At 39.6% G+C, this 12,165-nt stretch overlaps 1 protein-coding gene and 1 long non-coding RNA gene across 2 annotated transcripts; one reads left to right on the top strand and one right to left on the bottom strand.

Moving 5' to 3' along the window:
• Window positions 1-71: 71 nt before the first annotated feature.
• On the bottom strand, window positions 72-4,815 carry LOC128026599 (uncharacterized). Its single transcript, XM_052613848.1, has 4 exons — window positions 4,207-4,815; window positions 4,002-4,119; window positions 1,122-1,653; window positions 72-546 (listed from the first exon to the last, which is right to left on the bottom strand). Exons 1-4 carry the CDS (start codon window positions 4,465-4,467, stop codon window positions 72-74), a joined length of 1,386 nt encoding a protein of 461 aa, XP_052469808.1. The 5' UTR covers window positions 4,468-4,815.
• Window positions 4,816-10,164: 5,349 nt separating this feature from the next.
• Window positions 10,165-11,700, top strand: LOC128026795 (uncharacterized). The gene is made up of 3 exons (XR_008186527.1): window positions 10,165-10,336; window positions 11,038-11,151; window positions 11,536-11,700. It is a non-coding gene; the product is annotated as an uncharacterized LOC128026795 (long non-coding RNA).
• The last annotated feature ends 465 nt before the right edge of the window (window positions 11,701-12,165 follow it).

Here is a 12,165-nt window from a genome sequence, read left to right as displayed (position 1 = left end):
GTTAACATTACACTAATTTATCTGTTAACATGCAGTGATGATGAGATATTTATGACAAATCATGAAAAATATCACCAGACCGATACTAACCTCACGGCAGCATCTGTGTCAGAATCAGGCCTGTGGGCTTGATCAGAGCAGGATCCACTACAGAATGGATTTTCTTCTACACAGACACCACTCTGGTCCTTCCTGTGCGAGTCCTGGGAGGCCACACACTCCGTGGGATCAGACACAGCAGGTGGTTGTGGGCACGTTAGAGGAGAGAAGTTCAGTTCGATGATCTGCTTGGCACTTTCACTGATCTGACTCTGGATCTCAGGAGTGAGAGTCGGAAAGTCAAAAGTGAAGACAAGTGGGCCACTAGGGGTGATGTCTTCACTATCCAAGCTGCTATAAGAGGTGCCCTTGGCACGGTGTGACTCCATAATGCTCTCAAAGTGTCTGCTGAAGGAGTCCAAGCCATCTGATGAGATCTGACAGGGGTTGGTGACAGAGATGGGAGACTTCAAAGCCGTGTGGCTGTCAGGCTGGCAATCTGGGGGACTACAAAAAGAGCATAAGTCTTAGATGTGCTCCTATGAGTGGTTTGCCTACATCATTTAAAATGGATTAAAACTATGCCACAGAACTGACACCCTTTCGATAATTCAAAATTTTCATGAATAAAGTCCAAATTAATAGTGTAAAAAAACAGTAATGTAAAATATTTAGTTTATTTTAAATTCACACTGTATTTTTCTACCCACCATAAAAAGACATAAAGAGAAACTACTGAAAATATGGGTTTCAACAGAAGAAAATAACAAATTAATCTGATGGAAGTCTTTAGTAGTGTTATAGCGTATATGTAAATGTGAATTTATTTTATCTTATGATTAAAACCATTTTAATAGTATTTAATCTATTTTAATCTGACCCCCTTGAACTCCATTGCAGCCCCCTCGGCGTCCCAAGGAAACTATATAGACCCATTCTAATTTTCCCCTAAAATCTTCAAAATGGAGCAAAACAACATGAAGCAGGCATCACAAAATCTAGTGAAGGTCTTCTGTTGCATTCACTCAACTATGTGTGTGAATTCACATATGTAACTATAGTGGATTCTATTCCACACTCACCCTCTTAGCAGTCGACTAAACACTTCATCTCCTTCAGGTGTGGCATTTTGCCTCATTTTGTCACCTTGCATCCTCACACTTGCCCAGCTCGCCACCTCTTCATCTTGCAGCTCCTCCTCACCATCTGTGTGTGGGCACAACAGTCCCTCCAGGGGGCTGCTGCTGTTAGTGCCTGAAGTGTTTAGCACACTGCGGTTACTGCCAAAAGCAGAGTCCACCTCCTCCTGTTCTGCCAGCATCGCCTCATCAAGGTCTGTCTCCCTGTAACAGCGCAGGGGCACTGCATCTATGTCGGTCTCTGAATATTTCACACTACGTCCGGCGATGCCGGTCTTATCGGAACTTTCCATTGTGGGATGATGGTTTATCAACTCCACTTCAACTTGCTGTACAATGTGGCATACAGATTTTGAAGAGCCAGTTGATTTACAGGGTCTTGAGTGTGTTGTTATTGACCTTACAGTGGTAGACAAGGGTGGAATGGATGCTGGAGACTCAATGGTACAATCACTGGAGGGTACAGTGGAGGAACCTGGAATGTGTGTTAATAAAGGAAAATCAAAGGATTGAGAGTGTCTTGTCCTAAATAAGGAAGTTTTATATATAAATTTATATATAAGGGGCCCTATTTTAACGATCTGAAACGCAAGTGTCAAAGCGCGAAGCGCAAGTAACTTTGTGGGCGGGTCTCGGCGCTGTTGCTATTTTCCCGGCGGGATAAATGGCTCTTGCGCCCGGCGCAAATCTAAAATGGGTTGGTCTGAAGTAGCTTCATTATTCATAGGTGTGGTTTGGGCGTAACGTGAAATAAACCAATCAGAGCGTCATCCAACATTCCCTTTAAAAGCAGGTGCGCAAGTTCCATTATGGATTGCTATTATTATGGCGTATTTACCAGGCGCACGCCAGGAGCGGTTCACAGCCGAGGAGACTGATGTTCTTGTAAGAGCAGTGAAAGACAGAGAAGTTGTGTTGTATGGGGATGGGAGAAACCCAACCAAAATAGCGTCGGTTAAACAGGCGTGGGAGGAAATAGCCACAATTGTTTCATCGATTTTTTTTTTCCTGGTTCTTGACGGACAAACCAATTTGTCAGATGTCCTTATACATATATGACCTCAAACAGGTCTGATCCTTAATTACTACAATTAGCCTGAATAATTTGTAAGCTAGATTTATGCCTATTTTTTCACATCTTCGTGGCACACCACAATGATTTCCGTCATCTCATGTGTTAATATTTTTTTTAAGTGTAACAATTTATAATTTGCAAAAATAACTGTTGCATCTGTGTAGATTACATGAACAAAGTGTATGCGCGTTGTGCACGCTATACATTATGGTCAAGCATGCGCCCTTAAAATAGCAGAATGAACAACGCGCAACGCGCCACTGACTTTAGACTAGGTTTTTTCTGGTCAGTGGCGCAATTGTTTAATGGAACATCAAAATAGCACCAGGGATTGTTTGCGCCGGAACACGCCTCCTTTTTTGCGCTGAACCGCCCAGGGAGCGCAAGTTCATTCACTAGTTTAGCGACGTGCTTCTGTGGAGGGAAAAGCGCGCTTTGCGCGGGTGCAAAATAGGAATGACACATGCGTCGGTGTACAAAGTCAATTGCGCTGGGTGCAAGATAGGGCCCATAGTCTCTCTAAACAGACAGAATGTTTAACCTTTCTAATTCACAGTTTCAGTAAACGGTAAATGGCTTTGGCCACATTTAATTCTATTTGCAGAAAGTTTGATCTGAATTGGCTTAAAAATAATGACGTTATTAAATTAACAATTGTATGACGTTAGGCCCTGTCACTTAACAGGTAGAGTATGGCACTATCAGTGCCAAGGTCATGAGTTTGAACCCCATGAAATTCATACACTGATAAAAAGTGTAGCCTGAAATTGTTTTGGATAAAAGTATTTACAAGCTGTATAAATGTCAAGGTAAGGTAAAAGTAATAACCACATAAAACAAGCAATTCTCAAGAATAATTCTAGTGATTCTTTCTCTTCTAAATTCTCTCTCTTTGACAGTGAATTGAAAACACCTACACACAGTAAGGAATTGAAACTCAATGAACCTAAAAATAATCTATTTGAAAACCACAAGAAATACAGATAAATTCATAATTTTATAAGAAATGTATACACAACATAAAACCACAGCTAAAATCAAGCAAAGTTGTAACATAAATCCACTAAAAGATCATTTCAGTAAAACAGAAAAAGGTTAATTCTAATGTCATGCTTTGGGGACGTGGCTTGTTACATAATTGGATTAAGCATTTATTAATAAGGCAACAGCTTGTTTACAATGAGAAAGAATGAAATGAAAGAAAATGGCATATGAAAGAAAGAAGGATGACTTTTCAGAAAACTGCATTCTGGAAGTCTGAGTTAGGGGCCGTTCACATATCGCGTCTTTTGCGCGCGCAAGTTCGTTATTTCCAATGTAGGCTCCTCTCATTTTAACCTCATCGAGTTAAAAACATCTCAACTTTTCAGAATGCCGCAAGCGCACCGCGGGTCATGTAACAAGAACTAACCATTCAGCTTCATCCTTTCCCGTAACAACGTTGAAAACTCAGCCAAGATGAAGGAACAGCTGTTCATAGCTGTATATGGATTGCCATTTTGAAATAAATTTAGTAGCAGAGTTACTGCAAGCAATTTTTAGTGCTGCAAATCCATTTATCCTTTGCTGAAATGTCCGCGTCTTCATGGAGAGAGCACGTCAAGGTTGCTTAGCAAAGGCAGATGCCTCAGGAGCGCTTCTGTCCAAGCGCTTTGGAAAGAAGGAGAAAGCAGCGCGCCTAGTGTTTCCCACGCGTTTTTAGGCGCAATATGTGAACGGCCCCTTAGACATTACTAAGAAAATCTCACTCTTTGTTTCATGTTGATCTTGTTGATCAGAGTGGGACCCAAACAGGAACTCCCATTTGGCATGAGCAATCTTCTGAGAGTGTAAGGAAGGCCTCAGCAGAAATGTTCCACTTTCAGACTACAAACAAAAAGTGAGTTATCAAACAACAAAATCAAGCAGTGAATCAAGGCATGAGATGAATCTAAAGATGTGTACCAAGATTACCTGTATTCCTGTGTTTCCAGAGTCAGGACTCTTTTGGCTGGTTTTGCTAGATATCTCAGAGGATATGCAGTCTTTCTCATGTAGAGTGCTCTCTATAAGGCTGCCTGTGACCCCACTGGAACTCTGTGATGCTGTACCACTGCACTCCTTGTTAGTCCTAGTGTCAGCTTTCATCTCATTTTTCTGCATTGAGACCCTACAATGGTTCTCTTGAGAGACTGGTGTTGTTGGACTATTCCTCCTATGACTGTCCATCTCCATTAAGTTTTCCTTTTCTCTGGCTAAGCATTCCTTTACCCCATGATTTTGCTGAGTGGTCCAGCTTGGTGTCTCTAGGTTAGGCCTTGTAAAATGTCTCCTGCTGCTATTTGGACTGTCTTTGAGACTTCTGAGTGTCCCATACTGCCTATGATCATAGCTATGTGTATGACTGTCTTTTGTGTACTGGGAAGGTAGGTGCCGATGCAAAGTTGGGCTGTCTCTCCCTACCAACTGTGTTCTCTCTATCCGTGGGTCTCGTATTGGAGAGGACGGTATTACATCTGATCGGTTCAACTTTGCTGGAGCTATTGGAGATATACTTCCAATGTGGGGAAAAAGAGGGGTTGTTTGAACAGAATGGTGACCCATTTTGACAAACCCTTGTTTACAGTTGTACTCCTGACTAGGAATGTTGCAACTAGAGTGGGTTGGTTCTCCAGAGCATTGGAAGTTAGCATAGAGCTGAGGCTCTCTTGAATGTCCCAGCTGGGGACTGTAAGACCTTACTGTGTCTGTTGAAGATGGGGTTGGAGACCTCCTGGCTTCCATAAGTATGGAAAGTTTGGTGGCTTCTTCTGCTAGTTTACAAGCCATTTCGGGACTTGTGGCTGGGGATACGCTCCTCCTTCCACTCAGTTGGTTAGCTCCTTCTTCTACATTATTTTGTGAGTTGGCCAGGTTGAAATTAACTCTGTGGGCTTGCCGTGGACTATCACTTATGGAATGGCTGATTTGTTGATTGCTTGATGGTTGATTTGCTCTTTGGTTTGAGTCCTCCTGACTGTTGGTGCTTGAGTGTGACATTGTAAAGTAAGCTCGCTTGGCATGATTAGACAGTTGGTCGGTAGCATGGCTCCGAGGAATTCTATAAAACAAACTATTCTGCTCATGGTCCATTATTGTTGCTTTGGAGGGCAGGGTCCTAGAACTGCATGGTATCACTGGTGATCCAGACCAAGACCGACAGCGATGCTGCTCTTCTCTTCTGACATCATGACCTATTTCAGGACAGTTGCCGGCCAGTTTTTGCCTTAGTTGTGGGGAACCAAATTCTTCCAATGCTTGATGTCTGGCTTCTCTGCCAATGGAGTATAGAGTTGCCCTCCTAAAGCTGGGCGTACCTATATGTGAGTTTCCCAAACCTTGACTAAGCTGTTTTGAACTACAGTTATTCATTGATTCCAAGCTACTGAACCACACTGGATCACTTAGCCTTTTCCTGAGGTGAAGAGGGGTCGCACTCTCCTCCATGGTTCTGTTGAAAGGATTCTGAGGCTCACTTTGGCATAAAGAGCTATACTGACCCTCTACTGATTTCATTTGAGCTTTTTCAATGTAACTGAAAGTGGCGACAGATCGCCTCTCTTCATTTCCTCCCTTTATCTTATTTGGGCTGCAAGCTTTACGAGTTCCACTGGGAGTAGGAGGGGCAGTAAACCGTCCTGAGAAGTGAGGTTCCTTCCCAAAGAAGGGGACACTTTCAGAAGGAGCACACACCAAGTGACATGCATTTCCAGTGGGATCTTTTTGAAAGACAGACATTAACTTATTTATCTCATCATAATGTAGACTTTTCTGCTGTTGGGTCACCGGTTGGTCTGAGTCATGTTTTGGATGTAGCTGAAAACTTACAGAGTGTCTAGATGTTGATTTACTAGAGGCCATGGTCTTGGTGCTGCTTCCACTTTTATGCAGGACTCCATGTGGGGATGTCCGGCCATGTGGTGCAATTGGGGCACCATTCTGTGATGACTGAAGAATGTCTGGTGCTGTCAACATGAGGGAGTCTGTTTTCGCCACATCTCCCAGGTCTTTTCCTTCTCCATTAGTGACAGGTTTCACCTCTACATACAGGTGGAGGATTTTACCTGACTGAGACATGACTGACCAAAATCAGCATGCAGATCTGTCCTATAGCACAACACCTGTTCTCTGCAATTGATTTATATTACTGGTCATCTTGTTTGCTCAGGAAGTATGTTGCTGTTCACATCTGAGATTTGGATGAGTTTGGATGGACTCCAATATCATCTTCAAAATCACCTATAAGAGACAACAAGAAGTATTTTAGCTTTAACTTTACATTAATATATTTTATAATAGGTTCAGCATGACATTTGTACACTGAACAGCATAACTCACTCTAACATTAAAGTGTTAGTTCACCCAAAAATGAAAATCAGGCTGTGTTTTACTCTTTACCCCCAGGCAAGTGTTTATCACGGTCTTTGAATTTTCAAGCAGTTTAATCCCACTTAGTGGGTGTTGCATGCTTCAGTCCAAAAGAAGTTAAATAAAAAGTGCAAATCCATAAAAAGAGTGTCTCACGTGGCTCAAGGGGGTAAATAAAGGCCTCCTGTAGTGAATAAATGTGTTTTTGTAAGAAAAATGTCCATATTTAAAACATAATAATCACTTTAATCTAACTTGTGTTTACTGTCATAAACAGAAGCAGTTCTGGGCGGATGACGAATGAGTTCGGCTTTGCACATGTGCTGCTCAGAATTGACGTACTCAGAAAAGCAGGGGAGAGATCAAAACAAAACAATGGTGACTAATTAGAAGTACAAAACAAAGATTTGTAAAGAAGAATGTCAAAGGATTTTGATATAAGCCTTTTGCTAAATTAAGGAAACTTTGCTTCCTTTGATCCTGTAAACAAATGTTGGTTTTCACAAGACTCACTGGCGCATACGCAACGCTGACCTCATACGTCATCAGCCCAGAGCTGCCTCCCTCTTCAACTGTTGGCACAAGCTACTTTAAAGTGATTATTAGTTTTTGAATATGGATATTTTTCTTACAAAAACCCATTGATTCACTACAGGAGGCCTTTGTTCACCCCCTGGAGCCATGTGAGACACTTTTTATGGATAGGCGCTTTTTATTTCACTTCTTTTGGACTGTAGCACTGCAATACCTGCTGACTGCAATGATAGAGCTTGGAATAGCCAGGACAATTTTTTATATAAATCTGACTGGATTCGTCTCAAAGAAGAAAGTCATATACACCTAGAATGCCTCTGGGGTGAGTAAAACACAGCCTAATTTTCATTTTGGGTGAACTAACCTTTAACATTAGCAATATGTTAAAGTTCTAGCTTTTGAACTCTCATTTAAATTCTATTAAAAAGTTAGAAATCACACAATACCTCTAAAGCAAAACATTGTGAACTAACCACCTTGGCTCCTATTGTTTATAAAATAAATTAAGTGCGTTTACTGATTGCAAGAGGATCTAAATGTGTGACATGCTAATTAAAGAACCTAAAGCAAACTCCACATACATAAGCATCTTGGCACTGCTGCTGGCAGGCCCTTTCTCCCTCCACCTTCATTTTACATACATAGTGGTAAATAAAATCTACTGAAGCTCTTTCAGTGTCACAGTGCTACTATGAGGGAGCGAGGAGACCAAAAGTACATCAACAAGGTATTTAATGATAATCAGGAAAATACAAGTAGCACAGGATGTAGACATAAACAATACAGGACACTGAACTAAATACAGAGAACACTACTTAAACACCTGGCAAGATGAGGGGAAGACGAGACACACTTGGGATTAATGAAAACAAATGGGGAACACCTGGAATTAAATCAACATAATCAGGACAGGAACATGAAACTAACCAAATATGGGCATAAACACTGGGACACAGGGAGCACATGGGGAACAAAACACAACACAAGTCTGACAATCAGAGGTATAGTAAGGTATAATATAATTACCTAAACAGAGATACTATCAATTACGTCTCTTGCATAGTCAAGTATATATAAGATAGCTTTCTGGTCATCGTTACAAAGGAAAACCTTGCAGGTTAGGTTAGCTGGGACCGGCATCCAAAAATGAACATATCTTTGTGCCAATAGAATACATAGAACTCCATATAAATCTTTCTCCTGTAATCCATTCAGAAAGCCTTTACAATCTGCATTAGACTGCAATCACCTTTACAAAACCTCATAGTCAGTTCACGTTAAATGAAATAAACCTACTGCATATCTCAATAGCTCAGAAGAGAGATGAGGCTGATCATTACAAAAAGCCTTCGAGGCTTCATTCTCTTTGATGCTTATAAGACAGTCTAACCTCTTACAAGCTAGTCTCACACCTGCTTGTGTTCTGTCAGCTCTTGTGAGAGTGGGCAAGTGTGGCTGTGATTGGACGTGTGCCAGGTTTTGCACTCTATTGAGTCGTACGCACTCGGCATCATGACCACCACTGCAGTTATGGGGGATGAGGCAGGGAAGGATAGATAATAGATTTATCTCAGAGACCACACACGTGCTTTTACATATGTATGGGAACTCTCTAGGTTTCTCTGCTCTATTTCTCTTACACACATATACACACACACACACACACACACACGCTACAAACACTTCCATTGTATTTGAAAAACATTATTCACACTGTAAGAAATGATTCTGTGGTCATGTAGATTTGAATGAATGTTTTTGATTAAAATGTATTCAATATAATTGTGTTTTTGATTTTGAGGCAAATATTTAATTAAATTTCAAATAAAAATGGTTGGAATAAAATCTACCCATTGTAGTTAAATAAAATGTAAGCATTATATTTATCTAATCCCAAATGGAGAGAATATTGAGTTAATTCAAATTAATGTAATCGGGCTAATTTTAATTGAAAAGCACTTCCTGTCGAAGTGAGCCTTTTTATTTAAAAAATGCAGCAGGCCTACAAGGCATTTGAAGAGAGTAGGCTACAGACAGTGAATGTTCGTTTTCTTCCACATTGCTCAACTTGCAAAATTTGACTGGTTGACTTAGGTAAGAAAACTTATTTTGTTATCACTGGGCTACTAAGAAAAACGCATGTAGTAGTATATTACAATATAAAATGAGTTATCACAGAAAAAGAGACTCAGCAGCAACACAAAGTTGGCTTCTGTTGGAAGGCTATGTGATGTTGTTGCGCTATAATATTGACACAGCATCATACATTTTGGAAGAATTCTTATGTATCGAAGTCAAACGTTTATTTTGAAGGATGTGGGTTACCTTTTTCTCTATCATGGTTCCTAGGTCTTTTGTGTGTTAATATCATATCCTAAGTATGTTTTGTATGAAATTGCGTAAATAAGTACATTGCGTTTAATTTTAAGGTTCCATAAAGCGCAATATTTGGGGTTTTCGCTGGATGAGGATCTTATATTTCAGACGGCACTTGACGCAGTTCCGTTGGCTTTACTTCTCGTGTGTGGAGCTCGTCTTCCAGAGGCAGGTAACTTAACTTCTCTCTTTGTTTCACTGTTTTGTAAGTTAACTTAGCTAAATCCACGTGTAGTCAGTCTATTAACAGTGTTATGTTTAAGAGCCACAATTTTATTTATTTTCATGCATAAATCTGTTAATTTTAATGTGGTAATCTTACATTGGCACAAACTCTATAATTTTACAGCTAAACCCTACACTAAAAATTGAAAAAAAATATTCATACTTTGATTAATAATTAGTCTAACACGTTTTTTTCTCCCACAAAGTTTCAATAATGTCATTAAAATCTTTAAAATTACATTAACTCTTCCTCATTTACAATTCCAGAATGATTAAATTGGAAAATATTGTGGAGGAGGACTTCAGTACTCTGACAGTGGCAAAAAGTATTGAATGTTAGACAGTTTATATGAAAGAGGTTTAAAAGGCTTAGAACTGATGTGATATCTTTGTCGCCTTTGTGTTTCAGATCAATGCAGAATTTCAAAGAACAACTACTGTACTTCAGGTACCGAAATTTATGTCTGTGTTTGACTGTCACACTCCCAAGCTACTGACGCCATTTTGTGCCAACGATGGAGCACTTGGAAGAAGACTGGAGATCATAATGGAAATGCTGCAGGTACAGTAGTTTTCTAAATTAGAAGTAGCTTTGTTCCATAAGATTTCCAAATTATATCAATAAGGACATCAAACTGAATGATAGACAATTGTCCTCCAGAGATGCTGTACTATTTTAGAAAAGGAAAAACTAATAATAGCTCATGCCTTTAAGATGCTGTTTTTTGCCTTACAAATTGATCAGAGACAAGGTTATTTTATATGTATAGCCCATTTTACAAACATTTTGTCTCAAAGGGCTTTGCATAGCATCATGACAACAGCCTCTGCCCTTAGACCCTCACACTGACCGAGGAAAAACTCCCAAGAAACCCTTTTTAATACCTTCAATTGCTCACTGTGAATCCTTCGGATAATTCCCTGTTGTATTCACACATGGGGTAATTCAGAAATGACACAGACTTTGTACTATAGAGCTGACCGGGTTAAATCCATTTAATATCAGATTCGAACATTCTCCTTCAGGTGATGTCTTTGTAATTTCAGGCTTGCAGTGCATGTGTGGAAGGGGCTAATGGATTATCATGAAATCATAAACAGTATTTTCTACTTTAAAGCATTATGAAGCTCTGCCTTATGGTCTGACGAAGCTTTATACATTAAGTAAAGCAGACATGTAAAGTATGATCAGAATTGATAGGTGTCATGTGTTTACTTTTCTAAATTACAGAAACATCCAGTTTTTTGTTTTTTTGTTTTTAGTGATTGACTTCCTCCCCAGCACTCTTCGATTGAGAGGACCAGAGAGATTGTTCCTCGGTATCTTACAAAAAATACCTTGGAGAACAAGGGGGACATCTTATCAAAGAATTCAACGTAGGTGAACTTAATATAAATTTAACTTAATTCCTCAATTTGTTGATTAATCTAGAAATGTGACCTTTACATGTAAATTAAATTAATGATTTTTTTTTTCAGAATTTCTTTGATTTGAAATTTTTTTGGTAATGCATCGTGTAGGTCTTAAGGTCTAAAATTTGACTTATTGTAACCTACATGAACACTGTACAAAAACATCAAAATAGAGAAGAAAACACAACAAATAACAATTTGACACCAAGGCCTGCAAGAAAATAATATCTACTAAAATAGATTCATAAGCTATGAAAACAATAATGAATGTATTTTCTAGTAATTTGATATGCTTGCAAAATATTTCTGACAGTTTTATACTAAGACAATGACAATTTCATGTTGCAGGACACTGAGAACTTGGAGGAACTTGAACAGCTCATAATGGCCATTAATGTGACCCCAAAGCGTGGAGCTTCTACAAGCAACTGCCCAAAGAACATTGGGATCCTCATTAAGGGCGTGGAAGTCATCACAGGACTTGGAGATATTGCAAGGGCTTGCATTGTCCTCTTTGGCTTGACCTATACGCGCTGAATCTTGATTATCCCAGACTACTGAAGTACACCTTTGAGGTGTTCCAATTTTTTTTCTTGGAACTGGATGATTCAAAGCTTTCTAACAAAGTCCAGTCCCTCAAGAACAAACTTCAGGCTTGAAATGGGACTGTATTGCAGTGCAGACTTTTGTGCTACACAATGTTCATCTTCTACAGAGCTTGGGAATTGCAATTTTAAGTTGAAGTCAGCATTTTGTCCTTTTCAAAGTTCTGAAAAAGTTTGAAATGCTTGAGCAAACTTCTGGCTTTAAAAAAGAGACAGTAGTAGTTGCAGTGTACATGATTTGCTACTCAATGTTTAGCTTCTACAGAGCTTGGGAATTACACATCTGAAAGTGTTATGTTTGTAAGTTAGCACTGATTTGGACTCTTATCCCACAAATGTCAGTGATATTTCTAGTTCAAAGTACGAAATGTTT

The sequence above is a fragment of the Carassius gibelio genome, chromosome A13 (genome assembly GCF_023724105.1).
Source record: "Carassius gibelio isolate Cgi1373 ecotype wild population from Czech Republic chromosome A13, carGib1.2-hapl.c, whole genome shotgun sequence".
Taxonomy (NCBI): domain Eukaryota; kingdom Metazoa; phylum Chordata; class Actinopteri; order Cypriniformes; family Cyprinidae; genus Carassius; species Carassius gibelio.
Note: the sequence above shows the minus strand (reverse complement) of the source record. Positions and strands in the feature narration are given on the sequence as shown.

Coding starts and splice junctions, on each gene's coding strand:
- LOC128026599 (XM_052613848.1), bottom strand. CDS start 4,467: ATGGAGATGGACAGTCATAGGAGGAATAGTCCAACAACACCAGTCTCT. Junction 4,120..4,206: donor CTGGAAACACAGGAATACAG/GTAATCTTGGTA, acceptor TTTTGTTTGTAG/TCTGAAAGTGGAACATTTCT. Junction 547..1,121: donor TTTAGTCGACTGCTAAGAGG/GTGAGTGTGGAA, acceptor CTCTTTTTGTAG/TCCCCCAGATTGCCAGCCTG.